General features: G+C 54.4%; 1 protein-coding gene across 1 annotated transcript in view; it reads left to right on the top strand.

The window, feature by feature from the left end:
- Window positions 1-1,286: 1,286 nt before the first annotated feature.
- EVC2 (EvC ciliary complex subunit 2) overlaps window positions 1,287-23,051 on the top strand; it is a 49,949-nt gene continuing 28,184 nt past the window's right edge. The window contains exons 1-7 of the mRNA XM_070399571.1: window positions 1,287-1,496; window positions 6,182-6,250; window positions 8,289-8,475; window positions 9,735-9,844; window positions 11,805-11,858; window positions 13,449-13,583; window positions 18,540-18,679. Coding sequence (XP_070255672.1) covers window positions 1,296-1,496; window positions 6,182-6,250; window positions 8,289-8,475; window positions 9,735-9,844; window positions 11,805-11,858; window positions 13,449-13,583; window positions 18,540-18,679 — 896 coding nt within the window. The 5' untranslated portion in view covers window positions 1,287-1,295. The remainder of the gene's footprint in view (window positions 1,497-6,181; window positions 6,251-8,288; window positions 8,476-9,734; window positions 9,845-11,804; window positions 11,859-13,448; window positions 13,584-18,539; window positions 18,680-23,051) is intronic.

Here is a 23,051-nt window from a genome sequence, read left to right as displayed (position 1 = left end):
AGTATGTTCAATTTGTAACAATGAAAATACATCCTGCATATCAGATAAGTTACATGACTATTCATAACAGTAGCAAAATTATAGTTATGAAGTAGCAACGAAAACAATTTTATGGTTGGGGGTCACCACAACATGAGGAACTGCATTAAAGGGTCGCAGCATCAGGAAGGTTGAGAACCACTGCTCTAAGACACTGTGCTCCCAGCCGCTGGAGAAACCAGAGGCTGCCTGGACATTCATTCCTGGGCATTTACAGCAAACCCGCCGCTCCAACCAGCACCAGGCCAGCAAGGAACCAGACAAGGTCAGGGCCTGGAGTATCGCACGCCTGTGTGGGGAGAAACAACCGGATGTGTCCAGCTTGCTCTTTCTCGCAGCAAACATTAGCTGAGCAGCTACTATGTGCCAGCTCTTGTCCTGGGGGCTGGGGGCACAGCAGGGAACACACGTGTGCACACACACATACACACACTCTTACAGGTTGGAGCTTAATTCCCTAGGAGGGCTGGGGCAGGGGACCACGGGGAGCTGCTACAGCCGAGAATGGCTTCCGTGTTCTTAACCTGGGCGTGCAGCTCAAACTTCTAGTTTTTTCATCGTTTCCTCATCAGCCCTTCCTGGGGGCAGGCTGGGAACTATTATCCAGATTCAGTTTTTATAGATGGAGAAACTGACACTCGAGGGAAAAGTGGTCCCCCAGGTGTTGCCACCAGGCGATGGGACAGGTATGTTGACGCCTGGGTCTGTAAATGCGTCCTTAGAAGCATCTGCGAGACTCCTGGGGAGGCCTGTGGGGGCAATAACCTGGGGTCTTGCTTTATGGGGGCTATTTCTTTGGTTACCCAGCTTTAGTTTGTTGTTGTTTTAATATATTTTTATTGATTTCAGAGACGAAGGGAGAGGGAGAGAGAGAGATGGAAACATCAGTGATGAGAGGGAATCATTGATTGGCTGCCTCCTGCACACCCCACACTTAGAGAACAATGTGGGCCTTCGTGGAGGGGCACTCGGAGCCCCTGGAATCTTCGGGAGCAGGGGGGTCTCCAGGTCTGCGGTGGGTAGTGCCGAGCGCCGGCGCGCCAGCCTGGCCCGCTCCCTCCCACCCGGTCCTTGGCCGGGACCGCCTCCCGCCCTCCGAGCCCAGCCCCTGGCGTCTCCAGAAAACTTTCCCGGGGCTGGGCGCGCACTGGGCATGCTCGGCGGCGGCCGGCGGGGCGGGCCCGGGCCCGGAAGCGGCCAAAACTCCCGAGACGCCGCCGCGCCCGCCACTTTGGAGCCGCGGAGCCGGGGCGGCGATGGGCTGGGCGGCCTCCCCGGGGCACGCCGCTTGGGTGCTGGCTGGGGGCCTCCTGGTCGCCGCCCTGGCGCTGCCCGCTGTGCCCGGGGTCCGAGGCCGGCTCCCCGCGGGCCCGGGTCCCCTCCAGCATCCCCTCGGCGCGCAGGCGCCCCCGGGTCCCCGCGCAGCCCGCGGGGCGGGCCCCGAGCGCGCGGCGCAGGTAAGGAGGGCGCCCGTCCGGGGTCTGACTGCGGTGGCTGGGCTCCGTGGAGCCGGGATCTGAGCAGAAAGGGAGGGCGCAGGGGGCGATGTGAGAGTTTGGTGAGTTCACGTCTCAGGGAGGGAGCGCTCCACCAAGAGCGCCGGTTGCCAGGAGAACAGTTTGGGGATCACCGGCTGGAGTTGCGCCTGGCTGCACTCTCCTGGCGGATGGATTTAGCCACTGCCCTCTCCACCCTGCTCCTCCTTCTGCGGTCCCCAAACTGGGAAGACTCGAAGCCCTGGCTGTCACCCTAGATTTCACCTCTTCTCCCCCAAGTGGTCACCAGTCCTGCTGCCTTTTTCTCCTGATCAGGCCAGATGTCTGCCCCTCCCGCAGGGCCACCTGCCCTGGTTCAGTCCCCACCCCTTCCCCTCTGGCCTTCCTGGACTGTTTTCTCTGGGTCTCCCTCGCCCCCTGATTTGTGCTCTCTCCCACCCATCTCCCCCAGATCTCTAGGTGGTCTGTCCAGGTGTATACCTCTGACCACTTCCCTCCCCTGTGTACACCCGAGGCCCGTGGCACACCCCAGCCTCTGTTCCCAGGAATGTGGGCTCAGGGGCTATCCCCACCCTGGGGTCCACCGGCCATCCTTCACCCAGCCCCCTGGTCCAGGAAGGGTCTCTACCTGCTGCCCCAGGGCACCTGCAGAGGGGGCTACAGATCGCAGGTCTCTTAATGAGGTCTCCTTCACTTTCTATTATTGGTTCTCAGGTTTTTCCTAGAGAAGACAAAAGTGATACCATGGCGTCAATTACTGAGCTTTTAAAAAGTACCCTGACAGGCATTTCACAGGGTCCCCTTGCCTGTTCCTGCCACCGAGGAGGCAAGTAAGTGGCCTGGCTTTGCAGGAAGCCCTGTGCTCAGGCCCTGGCCCCAGTCCAGAGGCATTGCCCCCTCCCCACCCCTCCTTGCTGTTCTGCACCTGCTCCTCCCTCGGGAAGCCAGTGCCGGAACGTTCTGATAGAAGATTGTTGCTCGGCTCTGCAAGAAAGTACTTTGAAAACCTGAACATAAACTCTCCCTGTTAACCTATCCTCTCTCTCTCTCCTCCCACAGAGGTGAGTGAGCCAATAGGCACTTACCCCATTTCCCACACGGTCGCCACCTGCTCTGTCCACTTCAGTAGCCAGAGCCACGTGTAGCTGTTTAAACGTAAACAGGTCAAGTGCTCGGTGGCCCCTGTGCTGGTGGCTGATGTATTGGAAGCCCGGACCATAGAATGTTCCCATCCCCAAGGACAGTTCTCCTGCAGGTTTGCTGGAAGGAGAGAGGGTGAAGGGCGGAGTGGACAAGGGGCTTCGAGAGGGCCATTCGTCCCCAGTGCTTCCGGAGGCCCCCCTGGGGGCTCTGGGGGCTCAGGACAAGGGCACAGGGCAGTCCCTGCTCGTAGGAGACCTGCTTTCTCAGGGCAGGGGAAGGACACTAGGTAATGCTGTCGCCCTGGTGACAGATGGTGGTTGAGGTGACAGAGAGAGAAATACAGCGGGCGAAGGGGATCGAGAGAGGGCGACGAGTGCCCTCCAGACAGGGTGGCAGGGAGGTGCTTTGAGGAGACGGCCTGTTGAGCAGAGCCCTCCCTGTATGGGATGAATGAGGTCAAGATCATGTTGGAGAAGAGCTTTCCAGGCTGAGATAATAGTGAGACTAAGGCCATTGGTGGGTCTGCTTGGTGTGGTCCAGGGCCAGCCAGCAAGGAGGTCTGTGCAGAGGAGCAGAGCAGGGGGAGGGGAGGGGTGAGGCCAGAGGGTGAGGAGGGGCCCAGGAAAGGCCCCACAGAAAGAGTAGAGCCAGTGGTCGGGCCTCCGGCTGGTACTCTGAGTAGGATGGAGGCCATGGGAGCAGGCACATGACGTGCTCTGAGCCGTCCTATTAAACTTTAATAATTAAAGCATCCCTATGGCAGGAGTGAGAATAGAGCACAGGGCAGTGGAGGGAGTCAGGAGACCAAGAGAGGAGGCAGGTGGAGACCAGGCGGGCGATGGAGACGGGCTGGACAGGGCGGTGAGCGGTGCTGAGTTGTGGGAATGTTTTGAAGGTAGAGTAGAGGCAGTGGGATTTGCTGGGAGTGGGTGTGGGTTGATGGAGAAACTGACACTGAACATGAGTTGAGTGTGGGTCAAGGATGTACTAGTAAGTGAAGACCTGGGCCTGAGCAGATGGAAGACTGGGGAGTCCTCAGCTAACTCGTGGAAGCCTCTCACAGCAGCGCCTCCTGCATCAGCACCTCTGTGCTCAGCTGCCCCTCCTGCACGTATTTGCTCTACAAGCTGTGTTTCTTTTTCTTTTATAAATATACTAGAGGCCCGATGCACGAAAATTTGTGCAAGAGTAGGCCTTCCTTCCCCCGGCTGCCAGCACCGGCTTCCCTCCAGGACCCGGGACCCAGGACCCGGGCAGCTTCCCTCTGGCCCCAGCTTCATCTGGAATGACATCCAGCCTAATTAGCATGTTACCCTTTTATTATTATAGACTAGAGGCCCGATGCACAAAATTTGTGCAAGAGTAGGCCTTTGCAGCCCCGGCTGCCTCAGGCCAAGGCAGTAGCCCCAGCGGCTGCCTCAGCCCTGGAACCAACCTCCCGAGGTCCCTCCCTGGCCGGCCACACCTGGAGCAGCACTGGGGCTTGAAGGGCGTCTGCGGAGTGAGTGGGGTCCCTCAGGCAGGTGGGGTCCCTCGGCCTGGCCTATGGGGATCGGGCTGAAACCGGCAGTCCAACATCCCCCGAGGGGTCCCCGAGTGTGAGCGGGCACTCTGCAAAGTTGTTGTTGCTCGGCAGTTCCTGCGTTGAGCGTCTACCCTCTGGTAGTCAGTGTGTGTCATACCTACCGGCCGGTTAGCTGGTCAGCTGCTCGTTTAGCCTTTTATATATATAGATTTTTGTTGATTTCAGAGAAGGGAGAGGAAGATAGAAATATCAATGATGAGAAAGAATCATTGATCGGCTGCCTCCTGCATGCCCCCTACTGGGGATCAAGCCCACAAAGCAGCCATGTACCCTGCCTGGGAATCGAACCGTGACCTCCTGGTTCATAGGTTGACGCTCAACCACTGAGCCACGTTGGCCAGGCCAAGCTGTGTTTCTTAGCTGGTTGCAGGATGCTGTGTGAGCATCAGAGGACTCGCCAGCCAGGACCCTGCGTGAGGGCTCAGAGACTGGCTGGGGTGCTGGCATGTCACAGAGCCGGGAGCGTAGCACGAGGCAGAGGCCTGGTGACTGATGCTGCTGCGAGTGCAGGCGTCCTCAGGAGCATCGCTTCTCCTTTGTGCATCTTTGTGCCCCTGTGCAGTGGGAGGGCAGCACTCTGGAGAGGGGTGTGCATTGTGGAAGGATCATAGGGTGTGGAGTCACACAGGCCGGGGTAGAGTCCAAGCTTCCTGCCTGTGCAACCTTGGGCAGGTGAGCTAGCCTCCATGAGCCAGTTTCCTCATCTCTCAAATGGGAGAAATAGAATTTGGGTATGGCCCGGCCAGCGTGACTCAGTGGTTGAGCATTGACCTATGAACCAGGAGGTCACGGTTTGATTCCCAGTCAGGGCACATGCCCAGGTTGCAGGCTCGATCCCCAGTGTGGGACGTGCAAGAGGCAGCCAATCCATGATTCTCACTTATCATTGATGTTTCTGTCTTTCTCCCTCACCCTTCCTCGCTGAAATCAATAAAAATATCCTATATAATAAAAGGCTAATATGCAAATGGTCGTCATGCCCTCACGCATAATAACCGGTCGGCAGGAGGCTGAGTGTGCAGCAGGCATGTGCAGGTGGGTGGGGCTGTGTACGTGACTGGCTTCATCGCATGGAGCACCTCTCGGTCCCTCCCCCAGAACCCCCTCCCACTGGCTCCCGCCGGCTCCCGCCGGCTCCCTCGGAAGTGGCGGGCGGCATACTGTGCGCAATTTCACACGCTGGGCCACTAGTATTTTAAATAAAAAGAATTAGGGTATATAGAGTGATGGGCCTACGCCTAGCACCAGGGAAATAATGGCCATTATTATAGTTACTGACCTCACTGAGAGCTGCCCTGCCCGGTCTGTGATTCAGAGTATGTAGGTAAAGGGTGTGTCCTTATGGGGGCCAGGCCTGGGTCAGGGGGCACGTGGCAAGGGCAGAACGAACACATTGTGAGGATGAGGGGCGGCAGGGCTGGCGTCTGGTGGGCGAGCCCGGGCTCTCCGTTGGGATTTTCCAGGGGAGCCATGGCAGGGCTGGAGCGGGCCAGACCTGGGCGCCTTCTCTACGTGGATGATGGACCAGCTGACGGGAGTCCTCCCTGTGCACGGCAACCCGCGTCCACTCCGTCACCCCTGTGTGGGCTGGTGTACCCCGTGGGCCGACACCCAGGAGGCGTGAGCAGTCATTAATGCCTCCGGCTGAAATGCCAGCCCTGGTTTGTGGCGTCCCTGTGACAGCGGGTGTCGCTCCCATGCACCCAGACCAGGAAAAGCCCGCATTCCTCTTTCCTCCTGGGTTTGGGTTCCAACCCTTTGCTGCTCTTTAAAAGAAACCTCCGAGGTTACGTAAGGCAGGTGCTGGACTAGCAGAAGGCATTGCTTTACCCCCTCAAAAGTGCACCTTGCACTTTCCCTAAATGCGTGCGGCATGACATGGTTTTTGTTTCCTAATAATTTCTGTATCTCCTTGTAGCGTGGAGACATTTCAAGAGACACTCAAGGAACTTCTGAGGACAGAGTGGTTTTCCAGAAATGTGCGGTGGTGAGTGCTCGGAGGGGGCTCACGCGCGGAGGGAAAATAATTGGGTTTTGCCCACATCATCGATTAGCGAGGCGACGCATTTAAGAACGGGGAGACCGCAGGGTCACCTACCCAGGTCTGGGCACTGAGTGATGAGCTGGCCAACGAGGGATTTACATCTTATTTCACCAGGGCTAAGTTTTTTGGTGACGGTGAAATTATTGTTAGTGAAAATCCACTGGGATCACTTACCGTAGGTTTTCACAGGGCTGTGGTGCTTGACAGTTTAAAGAGTTATTTACCATCTTCTAGGCCTTTAATCCTACGAGACGGCTTTTGCGTCATCCTGTGGTGGGGCCCGAAAGCCCACCCTCAGGCTCAGTGGTTCAATAGAAGGCGTTACCATCCTAGCCAGTTTGCTCAGTGGGTAGAGCATTGGTTCCCAGACTGAAGGGTTGCTCCCCATTCAGGGGCATGTGCCTCAGTTGCAGGCTCGGTCCCCGGCCCTGATCGGGGCATGTGCAGGAGGCCACCAGTTGATGTGTCTCTCTCACCTCTAGGTTTCTCTCTGTTTCTCCCCCTTCCTTACACTCTCTAAAAATCAATGGGAAAATACCCTCAAGTGAGGATTAACAAAACAAAACTAAACAAACAGGAGGCCTCACAGAACTCAGCAAAGAGGTTGTGCTCAGCAACGGAAAACACACTTGGGGCAGCCGGGGCAGCCGTGGGGCAGCATTCCAGAGGGATAGCTCCCCACTGCCCTCTCCTGGAGAATTGAATGGACAGCGTTTAATTTTCCAGTGAAGCGTGACGTCAGCCAGGCACGCTCACCTGAGCCTTGGTGTCCCGGATTTTTATTGGGGTGGGTCAGCTACTGAGTCTCCAGCCCCCCCAGAGGTCACCATGACACAGCGTGGCCCGTGGCCCGTGGCCCCACCAGGAATCCCCCTGTGAGCACGCACTCCCTGTTGTGGCCCGAGGCCACAGGTATCCACAGGTGTGTGAACACCCCCTTCCAGGCGGTGTTCCAAGGGCGTTGGAGGTCAGTCCCGCAGGAGCTGGTCCAGGGCCAGCCTTCCCTTGGGATGTGCAGGGTGGGGCAGCCCCAGCCCTCTGAGCGAACCCTGTGCACAGCCCTCATCCTGTCCCAGGCCCGCGGGTGTCCTGTGCCCTGCCCCCTACAATGAGTGTTCCAGTCCCTCCATGTCGTAGAATGTTTTCTCCACATGCATGCAATCTTAAGTGTGCATGTGTGTACTTGTGTGTATCTGGACCCACACCTTCCTCTTCCCCCTACACAGGTGCGTGCACGGCACACAGTCTCCGACCTGCTTTCTGCACTTGTATCCCTGAGTCACTTTCCTGGGGACATGCCGGGCAAAGGAGGGGTAGGGAGGGTGGCAGATGAGTTAGAGAGGGGAGCAGGGCGAGCTTGCAGAGCCCGGGTGGGGAGCCCAGCTGTTGGGCACTGGGCTGCTTCCAACAGCCAAGCCAGACGTGGCCGGACAGAACCTGAAGGGGCACAGGCCTGCAGGCAGGAGCCCAGCTCGGGCGACGCTGGAGACCAGATGGCAGGCAGAGGCCCCGGCGGGTTCTGGGGCCAACTCTCCAGATCAGGGAGGGAGACAGCCCACTGTTTGCTTCTCTCGGTGGCACCCAGTGTCGCTCTCCCCAGCCTGACTTTGGTTCTGTGCCCGGATGCTTTCTCTACGTTTCTCTGTAGGAACGATTTCACCGCATCCCAGGGTCCCGGTTACTGCAAACTGTCTCTAGGCCACAGCTTGGCTGTGCCAGGACTCTCCCGGGCCTCTGAGATCAGCCTGGGGAATTCTCAGAACCTCTGTGAGACCCTCATGCCCTCTGTCCTAGGGACGTTTTGTGCCATGTGCATGCAAGTATGAGCGGGTGCACACATGTGTGTGCCCCTCCACACATGTATACACACGTGCATAGTACATGGACCTCTGCCTGACCTAACGCGCCTAAGTGGAGCCGGAGCACCGTTTTAGGGAGTGGGCCTTTTCCCTGAATCTGCCCTCTCTCCATCCCGACGCAGGTGTCGGGGCCGAGCGTGGCGCAGACGGCCCAGGTGCATCTGCTGGTGAACAACACCGCGGCGCCGGGGGCCTCCGACCTGTCAGATCTGCTTTTGCTCGACAACATCACCGGCCTCACCGTCAGGGAGTCAGCGGGAAACAAGACGTCGACAGGGCTGCAGGCCTTCAGGCGGCGGTTTCTGCAAGGTGGTGGTAGCGGGGCCGGGCAGGGAGGGAACGGCAGGCTCGAGGAGCACGGGGTCGCCCACAGGCGTGCGCTTAGACACAGCACACGTGTTCTCCCAGGTAGTCCTCCCGGCGGATGGGCCGTCAGAGGAGGGGACCGCCTTCCAGTATCTGCATCTGACAGGCTGGATTTGTTACTTCACTTACAGAGAGAGAGGATTTGGGGAAAGAGTCTTTAAAGTATTATATATATTCCATTCTTTCTTTAAAAAGTATTTTTATTGATTTTAGTGAGGAAGGGAGAGGGAGAGAGAGATAGAAACATCAGTGATGAGAGAGAATTATTGATCGGCTGCCTCCTGCACAACCCCCACTGGGGATCGAGCCCGCAACCCAGGCATGTGCCCTTGGCTGGAATCGAACCTGGGACCCTTCAGTCCACAGGCCGATGCTCTATTCACTGAGCCAAACCGGCCAGGGCTATATTTCATTCTTATTTCAAACATGAGCAAAGATGGATTTATAGTGAACCCCAGTGCATCCATCACCCACATGACCAAAATTGCCATCACTCAGTAAGCGGAGCCCGTTTCGGGATATGCCGGAGAGAGGTGTGAGTACAGAGAGATGGAACCCATGCTAGGCTGGTATAGCCTGTCACACAGGGAGGCGAAGTTGGAGGGCATGCGTAGGTAAGACCTGCAGGCCCTGGCTTGGCGCCGCTTGCTGTGCGCAGACCCCACTGCCTGGCGTGTCCACACGGCAGTGGGTACCCTGTCACCAGGGCCCACAGACCTGCAGATGCCTTCCCTTAGCGTGGATGGGATGCTGGGATGAACACATCCCACCTGGATTCCGAAGCAAACAGGAAGGTTCTAGATTTCCTACGAGAGTGAGCTGAACACATCCTGCATCGGGAGACAGACCCCGTCTGATGCAGTGCTGGGGGGGAGGGGCAGGTATGACATCACAGGAGCAGAGAGGGGCTCCTGCCCCTGGCACCTGCCCACAGCCCCTCCCAAGGGAAAAGCCAGGGCGCCAAGGGTGAGCATACTCTCCCTGCTAACAGGTGGGGGAGTCTCAGACTCCCTTACTGCCCACGTGGGCCTCGGTGGCCACCTCCTCTTGAAGATGTAGCTGTCTGGTGGTGGTGGGTGTGGCTGTCGGGGTATTGGGCATGGCTATCTCTTGGTGGTGGGACATGGGTGTCTGGGGTGCGGTGGGCGTGGCTACGTGGCAGAGGCCCTGTCGTGACCCCCATGTGCCTTCTCTCTGAGCAGTCGGAGACTCCTTCTCAGTCAGCTACACAGCCTCGCTGGAGGCCGGGGACCTTGGGCGTGGAGAGGTCCTGCTGCTGCCGGCCCTGCTCACCTTCCAGAGCGCCTCCGCGGTGTGTATGGCTGCGTCGCTCTGCTGTCTGCCTGCTCACTGCCCGGGAGGTGGTTTTAGCAGCATCCACACGTAGGGCACATGATCTGTTCCTCCCTCCCCTGACTCTCCCTCCCTCCCTGCCTTCCTCCTTCAGTGACATCCAATTACAGATAAGTGCACAGGCCCAGGCATCTCACACACTTTGCCGTGAGCCGGGGCCCTGACCCCTCGCTGTGTCCCTGAGTGATCACTGAACGCCGTGGGCCGCGGCAGACTTAGGAGGATCACTGATACTAGATGTTGATGCTCCTGCCGTGCCGTGCGCAGAACGAGCATCCAGCCAGTGGCCTTCACCCTGGTTGGTTTGCGGGAGCTGCATGACCAAGTACCGCGGATGAGATGGCTTAAAACAGACTCTTACACCCTCACACCGGGAGGCTGGAGTCCGAGGTCGGGGTGTCCGCAGGGTGGTTCCCTCTGAGGCCTGTCCCTCTGTGTCCTCCCCTCCCCATAAGGCCACCAGTCCCACTGGACAGAGCCCACCCTGATGGCCTCGTCTGACCTTAATGACCCCTGAGAGGACCCCATCTCTAATCACAGTCACATCCTGTCGCACTGGGGGAGGGCTGGCTTCACCCTGGGGATTTGGGGGGCGGGGCACGGTTCAGCCCATGCATTCACCTCTCTGTTAATCCCCGTGGGCGGTGAATGCCCTGGTTGTGTGGCGTGTGCCAGGCGCTGTGCACACCTGGGGGCCCGGGAGGGGGAGGTTCCGTCCTTGTCCTCAAGCAGCTCATGTGCTAGTTGCTTTGGCCGTTTAGTTCTGGCGTCAGCCCCTGGAGAAAGGATATTCACGCGCCTGGGAAACAAGACCAGAGGGGACTGCCCAGGTCACAGGGCAGCGGCAGACTCAGACCCACAGCTGCCCGGCCCTCGCACCCGAGGCTGACGGGCCTGTGTGTGGCGTTGCTGCTGCAATAGGGGGAACATCCCAGGTAAAGTTAGATCAAATGGAAGATTCCAGAAGGGAAGGACCGGATACAAGAAAACAATATGAAACTGTCAGAAAAGACAAATCTCTCAGAAAATAATTCAGCACAAAGTCAAGGACAGAGGACAGAGAAGAGTTAAAAAATAGAAATAAAACGGCCTAGAACAGTGGTTCTCAACCTTGGCTGCACATTAGAATCACCTGGGAATCTTTTTAAAATCCTGATTTCTGAGCCTCATCCTCTGGAAATTCTGTTTCTCTGTTATGGGGTGGGGCCACAACATTGGTAACAAAGAAACAGAATTTCCGGAGGATGAGGCCCAGAAATCAGGATTTTAAAAAGATTCCCAGGTGATTCTAATGTGCAGCCAAGGTTGAGAACCACTGGCCTAGAAGCACTCCCGATTTCAGAGGCCTGGCAACCGGGTGGGTTAAATCAAGTCTCAGATGACACGGTTGTCAGAGCCAACAAGGCAACTCGGGGCCAGTGGCAGTGCAGCCCCGGGTCCTGCAGGGAGGGACCCAGTCGCGCCTCTGACTTCACGCGCTGACCGGACCGTGTTTCCCAGCCCGGAGTGTTTGCCGTGGGCCCGGGTGAGGATGGACATTTTGCAGAGGCGAAGACCAGCTCCCAGCGCTTGAAGCTCCTGTCTGCTTGGGCCTTGGGTGTGGGAAGACAGGGCGGGGCCGAGGGAGAGGAGCGCGCAGCGTGAGCCGGTTAGGACCCGGCTGTCGCTCTCGGCTGCAGCTGGCTGCCAGTGTCTCAGTGAGGACACGGGGTAGGAGCCACAGCGCCTCTGGGAGAGAAGGCAGCCTCCCAGGTCCCACCTCCCCCCCTGACGGGACTAAGAACCCTGCACGCTCTGACACCCCCACAGTCAGGCCCCTTAGGGCTCTGGGCACAGTGGGTGGGAAGTACACCAAACGTTACCCCACGCGTCAGACTCCAAAACCTGTTGACCAACACGTTTTTTTTTTTGTTTTCTAGAACAGAACACAGCTGAAAGCCCTGCTCACCATCACAGCAGAGGAAGCAGTAACGGTAAGAGGAAGGTCCAGCCTGGGCGCTCCTGCTGCCCCGGGTGTGTTTATGCCCACGGGGTGCAGTCCCCTCTCAGAACCTGGGGGGGGGGGGAGGGGCGGACGGCCGTGCCCCACAGCAGACAAGGACTGCGTGCATCTGAGGACCCAGGGGCAGTGCTCCTGGGGGAAGGTCCGCTGAGGCCGGAGCCCGAGAGGCGGCTGTGGCACGAAGACTACAGCCAGGCTGCTGGGTGTGCATCCCAGGCCCACTGCGGACCAGCTCTGGGTTACATGCGTGTCTGTGCGCATAGATGTTATTTTTACTTTAATGAAAGTGGAATCTTCTTGTGTATATAGTTTTGTCTCTTCTTTAAAAATGTTACATTAGGACATAAGCATTATGCTATTAAAAGTTCAGCACACACAAATCAGTGCATGTCTGTCCACTTACAATGAACAATATAAAAAGGAAATTATGAAAACAATTTCATTTACTGTAGCATCAAAGAGAATCGGATACTGGGGAAGAAACTTAACCGAGAGGAGAAAGACTTGTACACTGAGCACCACAGAGTGCCGCTGAGGGAAATGAGAGGAGACACAACTAAGTGTTAGGCCATCCTTGCACGAGGACCGGAAGACCTCATGTTGTTCTGATCTACAGATTCAATGCAATTTCTGTCAAAATGCCAATGGCATCTTTTTGTAGAAATAGGAAAACCCATCCTAAAATTCATATGGACTCTCAGGGAACTCTGAATTGCCAAAATAACCTAAAAAAGATCAAAACTGGGAGTCACACACTTCCTGACTTCAAAACGTACCACAAAGCTACAGTCATCAAACCTGCAGGGTACTGGCATAAAGACAGACATGGACCAATGGAATAGAATCAAAAACCCTGGATAAACCTCACATGTATAGTCAAATGATTTTCAACAAGAGCGACAAGACCATGCAATGGGGGCAAGGACAGTCATTTCAACAAATGATGTTGGGGAAACTGGATCTCCACATGCACAAGAATGAAGTTGAGCCCTTACCTTGAAGCATCTACCAAAATTAGCCAAAAATGATCAAAGACAAATGTAAGATCTAAAACTATGAAACTCTTAGAAGAAAACATAGAGGGAAAGCTTCATGGCATTGGGTTAGCAATGATTTCTTGGCTATGACACCAAAAGCACAGACAACAAAAGGAAAAATAGATAAACTAGACTTCTCTTAAGGCAGTGATTCTCAACCTTCCTAATGCCACGACCCTTTAATACAGTTCCTCATGTTGTGGTGACCCCCAATTTCATTGTTACAAATTGAACAGCATTAAAGCACAGTGATTAATCACAAAAACAATATGTAATTATATATGTGTTTTCCGATGGTCTTAGGCGACCCCTGTGAAAGGGTCGTTCGACCCCCAAAGGGGTCGCGACCCACAGGTTGAGAACCGCTGTCTTAAGGGCACCAGCTAGTAGGTGGCAAGCTGCGTCCAACCCCAGCTCGGTCTCGCTGACTCCATCCTTGTTCTGCTATAAGTAAGTTGTAGCTCAACTTGAAAGATGTAAAGTATGACCGCAGGTGAGTCCCTGTCACGCTCTTGTCCCAGTAGGTTCTACCAAACCATGGCCTTCATGCAGCCGGGTTCTTCGTGGCCTTCATCGTCTCCCTTGGGCTGGCCTGGGTCACACTTTTCTTCATGGTTCGCTATCAGTGTTTCAAGAGAAGCATGTTCACCAGATATCAGGTGAGTCTCCGCACGCATCTTCTTCCTGGGGGGTTGTTTGCTTGGTGATGGTTGTGAAGTTGAAGTTTATCCTCCAGTTCAATGGGTCTCAATCCCGGGTGGACATCAGAATCCCCTGGGGAACTACAGACAAGCGCTGATGTCCAGGCCCCTGCGAGTGGCCAGTGTGGAGAACCCCTGTGGTCTGGCTGAGTAACTGAGCGCCCACCTGTGTGAGCTCCGTCGTCTTGCCACACCCTAACTCAGGTCCGGTTCCACACTCCCCGCTGAAATGCTGTTGGAGACTCACTTCATCCTCAGGGGGAAGCCTGGACTCCCTCGCACGGCTTATACAGCCCCCGGGCCCTGCCTCTGCCCACCGCTCCTGCCACTTTCCGCCTCACACTGCAGCCGAACCCTCCCCCCAGTGACTTGACATTCTCTGGGAGTGCCGAGCCCTCCATACTCGCCTCAGAGCTTCTTCGGTCTCTGCTCTTCATTGAGCATAATTTGGACCTGTCCTTTAAGACTCAGCTCGGGCCTTGCCTGTCCCTGGAAGTCAACACTGGCCACTTCCTGGCTGAGTTAGGGGCTTCTCCCTGGGTTCCCACACAGCACTGTAGACCCCATGCAGCACTTCCCTCATCTGTTGGGCCCCTCTAAACTCCTCAGTCTCCACATTCCGGTCTTGGTCTGGGTTCCCCCAGAAGCACATCCTGAGACCAGGATCCAAATGCAGGTAGATTATATGGGAAGGGACCCCAGGGAATAATGGTGAGGGCTGGGGGAGTGAGGCAGGAAGGGAAGGCAGCCAATCCAGTTACCCCTGTGGGCACCTGGAGCTTTATTGTGCTCAGGAACTCTGGGGACAGTGGAATGAACCTCAGGGAAGGAGCTGGGGTATTTGTCCACCAAGGCCCAATGGTTATTGGTTGAGGCCAAGGTGCGGGGCAAGATGAAGGGTGGTATTTCCCAGGCACGGGCTCTGAAGGCTGGTGGATCTTGGGGTTGTGGGCACTGAAGTGGCAAGGGTGAGGGAACATGGGCAGAAAACAGATGGTGTCTGCTACATCCCCATTGCCCACGACAGAGCCTGGTGCCTAGAAGGCACTCAGTACATATGTGAAGGAATGAATAAGGCCTCAGGCAAGCAGCAGTCACTTCTATCTTACAATTCTGTATTCTGATCATAAACCTGCCAGATTCTTGATGTTGAAGTCATCCGCCAACTATAATTTTCCTTTACATGATGATGGTGATGGTGGTGATATAGTTAGTGATGATGATGGTGATGGTAGTGATGGTGATGATGATGATGGTGATAGTGATTATGATGTTGGTGATGGTGGTAGTGATAGTGATGATGATGGTAGTGATGGTGGTGATGATGATGGTGATAGTGATGATGATGATGATGATGATGGTGATAGTGATGATGATGATGATGGTGATGATGATAATGGTGATAGTGATTATGTTGGTGATGGTGATTATGATGTTGGTGATGGTGATGATGATGATGATAATCAGGGGTCCTCAAACTACGGCCCGCGGGCCACATGCAAATACAAATATTGTATTTGTTCCCGTTTTGTTTTTTTACTTCAAAATAAGATATGTGCAGTGTGCATAGGAATTTGTTCATAGTTTTTTTTTTTAAACTATAGTCCGGCCCTCCAACGGTCTGAGGGACAGTGAACTGGCCCCCCGTTTAAAAAGTTTGAGGACCCCTGGTGATAATGATTATGATGTTGGTGATGGTGATGATGATGATGGTGATAATGATTATGATGTTGGTGATGGTAGTGATGGTGATGATGATGATGATGGTGATTGTGATTATGATGTTGGTGATGATGGTGATAGTGATTATGATGTTGATGATGGTGATGATGATAATGGTGATAGTGATTATGTTGGTGATAGTGATTATGATGTTGGTGTTGGTGATGATGATGATGGTGCTAGTGATTATGATGTTGGTGATGGTGGTAGTGATGGTGATGATAATGATGGTGATAGTGATTATGATGTTAGTGATGGTGATGATGATGGTGCTAGTGATTATGATGTTGGTGATGGTGCTAGTGATTATGATGTTGGTGATGGTGATGATGATGGTGCTAGTGATTATGATGTTGGTGATGGTAGTGATGGTGATGATGATGATGATGGTGATAGTGATTATGATGTTGGTGATGGTGGTAGTGATGGTGATCATAATGATGGTGATAGTGATTATGATGTTAGTGATGGTGATGATGATGGTGCTAGTGATTATGATGTTGGTGATGGTGTAGTGATGGTGATGATGATTATGATGTTGATGATGGTTCTAGTGATTATGATGTTGGTGATGGTGCTAGTGATTATGATGTTGGTGATGGTGATGATGATGGTGCTAGTGATTATGATGTTGGTGATGGTGTAGTGATGGTGATAGTGATTATGATGTTGGTGATGGTGTAGTGATGGTGATAGTGATTATGATGTTGATGATGGTGATGATGATGGTGATAGTGATTATGATGTTGGTGATGGTGATGATGATGGTGATAGTGATTATGATGTTGGTGATGGTGATGATGATGGTGATAGTGATTATGATGTTGGTGATGGTAGTGATGGTGATGATGATGATGATGGTGATTGTGATTATGATGTTGGTGATGGTGGTAGTGATGATGGTAGTGATGGTGATGATGATGATGCTGTTGGTGGTATTGGGGAAAGCAGGACAGCACTCATTGAGTGAGATGAGCTCAGCAGGAGTGCTGCCAGAGGCACTGCTGGGAGTCAGTGCTTCTTCAGGGCCATGGAGGGCTGGAGCTGCTGTTACCCAGAGGCCCAGCAACTTGGAGGAACAGCTATCATCTTTCTCCCTTTATATTGGTGAAACTGAGGCCCGTGAAGTTAAACAACTTGCTTTAAGTGGCCAAATGTAGACTGGCTTCTGGAGATCCCCTCTCTCTGGAGGCTGGAAGGCTTGCCCCCTTGTTCAATTTGCTCCTGCTTCGCCAGAGGAAAGAATTGTCATTTCAGTGTGAGGTCAGCCCACAATCTCCTTGGCAGCAAGAGTGAGGAGAAAAATGGCCATCTCATCAGGCATCCTGCTTACTCTCCCGGAGCTGTTATCAGTCACAGAAGAACAAAACTCATCCTTCACTTTGATGTAGGAGCAGGATTCATTTCCTGAAGATTAAAGGCTGATCATTACAACCGCGGAGAGGAAAGCAAAGTGTGAATTTGATTTAAGGTTGAAAACACTTGCGGTATTTTTTTTTTCCTGCAGCACAGAATGAAATCTTTTCACATTTTTCTTTGTTGGTGCCAGCATGGTGGCAATCGATAAGACAACATTATGTAAAACAGAAGAAGCCTTTAGGGTTAGATTGTCTTGGGATCAAATACCCACCTGGCCCTTTACGATCTGTGTCAACTCACATAATGTTACTTCACCTCTCTGAGCTGCAGGTTCCTCATATGTAAAGTGAGGGCAACAACATTTATTTTCTTGTGATAGTTTCATGATATAACACATACAAGGCACAGGGGCAGGAATTACTGTTAAATGTTAGCTATAGTTATCACCCATTTCTGCAGAATTAATATTGGGGACTGCTGGAAGCCAATGCCAGCAGGTCATAATTGCAAGAGTTTCATCAAAAGGTTGATGGAACTTGGGGACTCAACAAGGGCTGAGTCACATAAGTTGTCACCTGTTGGGAATGGCTGATGGCATTTCCCCAAACCTGAAAAGGGATGATTGCTTAGCTGCCAGACAGCTCAGGGCATCTTAATCTACATGTTATTGCCTCCTACTGGCCAAACACCTGAACAGCCATAGGCAAATTCCCCCATTCTGACAATGGACTCTATACGAAACCCTGACCCTCTGAAGTGTGTATCTCCACCTCGCCTCAGGACAATTTGTGTTAATAAAAAGCATGGGGTCCTGAGACAAGGAGATCTTAGCTCCTTTTAGCTAAGCTCCTCTGACCCCCATATGCCTTTCAAAATTATGCTTCGTCTCTGGACTCTTTAAGTTACACACAGCCTTCTCCAGATTGCTGAACCCTTTTAGATGCTGGAACAAGAACCCCGGCAGGAACAAAGCAGACGTGTCATCGATCCCATCAGAGGGTTGGGCTTAATTATTTCTGATGTCACTTCAATCTTACAATTGTATATGCTAATTAGAAACCTGGCAGATTCATGATGTTGAAGTCTATCTGCCAACTGTAATTTTTCTCTACCCGATGGTGATGCCGATGATGTTGGTGATGGTGAGGATATGATGGTGATAGTGATGATTATGATGATGGTGGTGATGGTGAGGATATGATGGTGATAGTAATAATTATGATGATGGTGGTTATGGTGACAGTGATATTAATGATGGTAATGATGTGGTGGTGGTGATGGTGGTGGTGGTGATGATAGTGGTATTGTGATGGTCATGGTGAGGATGGCAATGGTGGTGGTGCTGTTGGTGATGATGATGGTGATGGTTGTGATGATGGTGGTGATGGTGAAGTATTTGTATAGGCCTTGACTGGTTGCAATGGTCTATCCCAATGGTCGGCAAACTGCGGCTCGTGAGCCACATGCGGCTCTTTGGCCCCTTGAGTGTGGCTCTTCCACAAAATACCATGTGTGGGCGCACATGTACCGTGCGATTGAAACTCCATGGCCCATGCGCAGAAGTCGGTATTTTGTGGAAGAGCCACACTCAAGGGGCCAAAGAGCTGCATGTGGCTTGCAAACCGCAATTTGCCGACCACTGGTCTATCCATTCATTGCTTTGTTTTAGCCACATCACTCTGTGCAGGGCTATTGGAATTATGATCCTATTTCTTTGATGAGTTTACCCTGCTCACAGAGGTGAGGCCTATGAGTCCCCACCTTCCCTCCTGACTTTCCACACGCGACATTCGCAACAAGGCCTACTCTGTTGTTTCTGCAATTCTCCCGAAGGCTCGGCATCAGGAGAGCAGGCTGGAGCACTCCCAGTTCACAGCGGCCGACGGTGTGAATGAAGATCTGGCTCTGAATGACCAGATGATTGGCATCCTGTCCTCAGAGGACCCCGGGAGCATGCTGCAAGCCCTGGAAGAGTAAGAGTTCTAATCTTATGATGCTTTCTTAGCTGTGGTGAGTGGCTTAACGGGAGAGGCATGAGAGCGAACGCTGGGCACGTTTCATTCATTCATGAACTCATGCAGTCACTCATGACTCAGTGGTCATAATCGAGCAACTGCCATGCACTGAACACTATGCTTGGTACTTGGGAGAAGAGGTGAATAAGACATGGTTTGTGCTGAGACAGGCTGACCTAGTGCCTGTCAGAGTTTGATGAGCAGCACGCTACGGGGAAGATCAGGGCCAGCTGAGCCTAGAAGTGATTACCTCTGAGAGGGTCATGGGAATGCTCCCCAGAGCAGGTGGTATTATTATTATTATCTTTAAAAATATATTTTTATTGATTTCAGAGAGGGAGGAAGAAAGAGAGAGAAACATCAATGATGAGAGAGAATCTTTGATCGGCGGCCTCCTGCACGCCCCACACGGGATCGAGCCCACAACCTGGGCATGTGCCCTGACCGGGAATCGAAACGTGACTTCCTGGTTCATAGGTCAACACTCAACTACTGAGCCACACCGGCCAGGCTCCCTGACTGATTTTTGACAAAGGGCATTTGCTTGGCTTGCGTGGCTGTTTCTCTGGAGGCCAGCTCTGCGGAGAGGACTTGAGGAGGGGGTATTTCCTTTGATTGTTGTTGTTGTTAATCCAAGGATATTTTTTCCATTGATTTTTAGAGAGAATGGAAGGGAGGCAAGGAGGGGAGAGAGAGGGGGGAGGCGGCACATCGATAGGTTGCTTCCCGCCTGATTGAACCTGCAACCCAGGTCCGTGCCCTTGACCGGGGATTGAACCTGTAACCTTAGGTGCGTGGGCCGATGCTCTAACCACCAGCCCGGGCTCCTTTGAAATTTATATTAGGCTCCCTGACTGTTGCCCTGATGGAGGTGGCTCAGCCCCAGGCATGCTGGGACAGGAGGAAGGAGGAACGGGGCACCACTGGCTGGTCCCGGCAGGGTTTGAGCTCGGGCCTTGCTCTGGCCTGACCACCGCCGAGCACCTCTTGCCCGAGATCTCCCTTAATTCTGGCAGCAACTCTCGGGGGGAGCTGATGCTCAGAAAGGTTTGTTGGTTTTGCCCACGGTCACACGCGTGGTCATGGGTTTGGGCCCGGCCTGACATCACAGCTTTTTAAAAAGCCTGAGCTTAGAATTTCCCAGCGAGGCGAGGAAAATGAGAAGAACGGAGCTCCAGGCCTGCGTTTGTTTCTGTCAGGCGGAGGAAGCTTATTCCTGTCTTTCGATGCGACCAGCACCGCCCTCTGAGCTCTCAGAATTGTGCTTCGTGCAAAGCAGGGGTTCCGGGAGCTGTGTTCCCTGTGCCGCCGCGGGGTGTGCTCCTGTGACCGCTGTCTTTGGCGGCTATAGAGACACCCCCAGCTGTGCTTCTGTTCCTCCTCTCAGACCTGAAGCCGTTCTGTGACCGCTGTCTTTGGCGTCTATAGAGACACCCCGAGCTGTGGTTCTGTTCCTCCTCTCAGACCTGAAGCCGCTCGCCCAGGGCTCCTTTGTTCACTCCTCCTTTGGTTGGGTTCTTGGTTCGCGGTGCAGTGATTTCCAAGCGGATCGTTCAGGCAGCAGCTCCCGCGGAGCCCCTTCTGCGTGGGCGCGGCGGCAGGCTGCGGGGTGCTCCAGAGTCCTGGCTTCTGTCCCCACCAAGTTCATGACAAAATACAGGTGCTTCCCGACAGCTGCGCACGCGTCCCCGTGGCCAGGGCAGCGGGGGGAATGGCTGCTCTAGTTCGGGGGCTCGGGGAGGTCCCTCCAAGGGAGGGTCGGCTGTGTGGAGGCTTCAGTGATGGGCACTCCGTGGGGGGCAGCATGTGCAGAGCTCAGGGGGTGGCATTTGATGATCAAAAAGAGGACAGGACAGCCCAGCCAGTGTGGCTCAGTGGTTGAGTGTTGACCTATGAACCAGGAGGTCACGGTTCGATTCCCAGTCAGGGCACATGCCCGGGTTTTAGGCTCCATCTCCAGTGTGGGGTGTGCAGGAGGCAGCAGATCAGTGATTCTCATCATTGATGTTTCTGTATGTCTCTCTCTCTCCCTTCCTCTCTGAAATCAATTTTAAAAATATAGTAAAAAAAGAAAAAAGAGAAGCCAGGGCCGGTGGCAGGAGCCTGGGGAGGTGGCTGGAGGGTTGCACAGCCAGTGCGCGGTGTTACCTGGAGCAGCTCCGCCTCCGGTCTTTATCCTAAAAACCAGTTTTCTTCGCATCGCACAGGCTGTCCAAGGCACGCAGTCTGCTTGTCTGTTTTTGTGATGTCGTTGGAATGTGGCTGCCCGCCCAGGCGGTCAGTTCACAGGACAGGGGTCTCTGATGCATCTCCGATGCCGTGGACGGTGCCTGACACACAGTAGGTACCTGTGGGGTGGGAGCCACCCACAGCGATGGCCGTGATGGACAGTCACTGTCCGGTGACTTTGACAGCGAAGGTTGTGAGAAGCTTCGAGGTTTCTCAAACCAGAAGATAACCCAGCACGTCCCAGGTGTGACACGGCCTCACAGGTGGCCCAGCGCTCCCCCGAGGACGTCCGCCGTGTCCAGGACACCCTCACGGGGGGGGGGGGGGGGCATTCCTGCCACCCACACAGCGGTGCTCCCCCGTGACAGTCCATCCCTCAGCTGCTCCCTCGCCCCTCGCTCCGAGTGGAGTGAGGCCATCCTCCCGGAGGATCCCCCAGGATGTAGGCCCGTCTGACGTCCATCTACGGGCTCATATGTGTCGGTGGAATCAAGGCGTTTGAGGGACAGTCAGCAGGACCTGCCGATGGGTTGGGGGCGGGTTCGCAAGCCGGCACTGCTGACCCTGAGTTTCAGGCTGAGCAGCAGGGGGAGCGCGGGGGGAGCCACTCTTGTCGGGCTTTAGGTGGCGATGCCTGGGAGACCCCGAATGGAGGTGTCAGTGGGCAGTCGTGTGGGTCTGTTCTCAGAGAGTTCTGGGCCGCAGGTGGGATTGAGGGAGGAACCTCCGAGAGAGGACAGAGAGGAGAGGGAACCGGGATGGGGGCCTAAGGAATTCCCACATTTAGAAGTCGGGGACCCGGGAGGGCGGGGAAGTCAGGAAGGCGAGAAAAGGGGATCCGGAAGAAGGAGTGGGCAGCGTGCCTGACGTTGCTGGAGTTTAGTCACCTGAGGCCGGAGGAATGTCTTGACTTTCGTGATGGGGACGCTATGGGTGACCAGAGCGGGTGTGGGGGAGGCAGGGGCAGGCGGTGGGAGCAGTGACGGTGACAGTAGGTGGGGGCTGCTGTTGAAAGGAGCATCGCCGTGGGGGAGCAGAGGTGGAGCAGTGTGACCATCAGATGGATGACAGGTGTCTAGGTCGTTGCTAGGTTTCTGGAGGATCGACATCAGGGTTCACCTAGGCCAGTGGTCGGCAAACTCATTAGTCAACAAAACCAAATATCAACAGTACAACGATTGAAATTTCTTCTGAGAGCCAAATTTTTTAAACTTAAACTATATAGGTAGGTACATTGTTATTAGCTTAATTAGGGTACTCCTAAGGCTTAGGAAGAGCCGCATTCAAGGGGCCAAAGAGCCGCATGTGGCTCGCGAGCCGCAGTTTGCCGACCACGGACCTAGACCACCAGACGGCTGACACAGCGTCCTTGCTCCGCTGTCCAGCGAAGGTGGGCAGCAGCCCTTCCTCACACCTGTGCCTCGCTCGCTGCTGGCTTTCCTGCAGGGTGTGGGGTTCCTGCGTGTCTGACCAGCAGGGAGGGATTTTTATGGGGGACAGAAGAGGACCGCTCCAGAGCAGAGCAGCTGTGATGCCTCTGGTTCCCATGGCAACCCGCACTGTCATCTTCCCAGCAAGGGAAGGCTTCGTGGAGGAGTCCTGTGTCCAATGAACACTGTCTTCTCTCAGCAAGGGTGGACTGAGCTCCCGCTGAGCGCCTGACGCTGTGCGCGGTGCCGGGGAAGAGGCTGAGAAAAGCAAGGCCCCCAAGATGCCCATCGCCCACAGGGAGAAGCAGCGCACACAGACACACACGGGGCAGTGAGACAGCACGAGCTGGACTAATGCCTCCTCCCCACCCCCTCCCCCTCCCCCACCGGCCCCTCTGCTGTGCACCGTGACCTTTGCAGACGGATGTTCTGTCTTACTTGGCATCTCCCCTCCCACACACCCCATCTAGACCCTGAGGTTCATCCTCCTCTTAGCGGTTTCTTGGAAATAAAAGGAACCCCCTCAGCTGTTGGGAGTGCCCGAGGGGGTCGTAAAGAGCTCTCCTCTCCCCCACCCTGAGTTCTGGGCCAGCTGGGAAACGAGACCAATAGCAGGAACGTGCTCCACCCTGGCCGCCATCGCTTTCTAGCTTAGAAAAGCCAGGTTGGCG

Source organism: Myotis yumanensis, unplaced genomic scaffold, assembly GCF_028538775.1.
Source record: "Myotis yumanensis isolate MYYU_CA2020_CCGP unplaced genomic scaffold, mMyoYum1.0.hap1 SCAF_1, whole genome shotgun sequence".
Classification (NCBI taxonomy): domain Eukaryota; kingdom Metazoa; phylum Chordata; class Mammalia; order Chiroptera; family Vespertilionidae; genus Myotis; species Myotis yumanensis.
The sequence above is the reverse complement of the archived record's forward strand: the minus strand, read 5'-3'. Positions and strand labels throughout refer to the sequence as shown.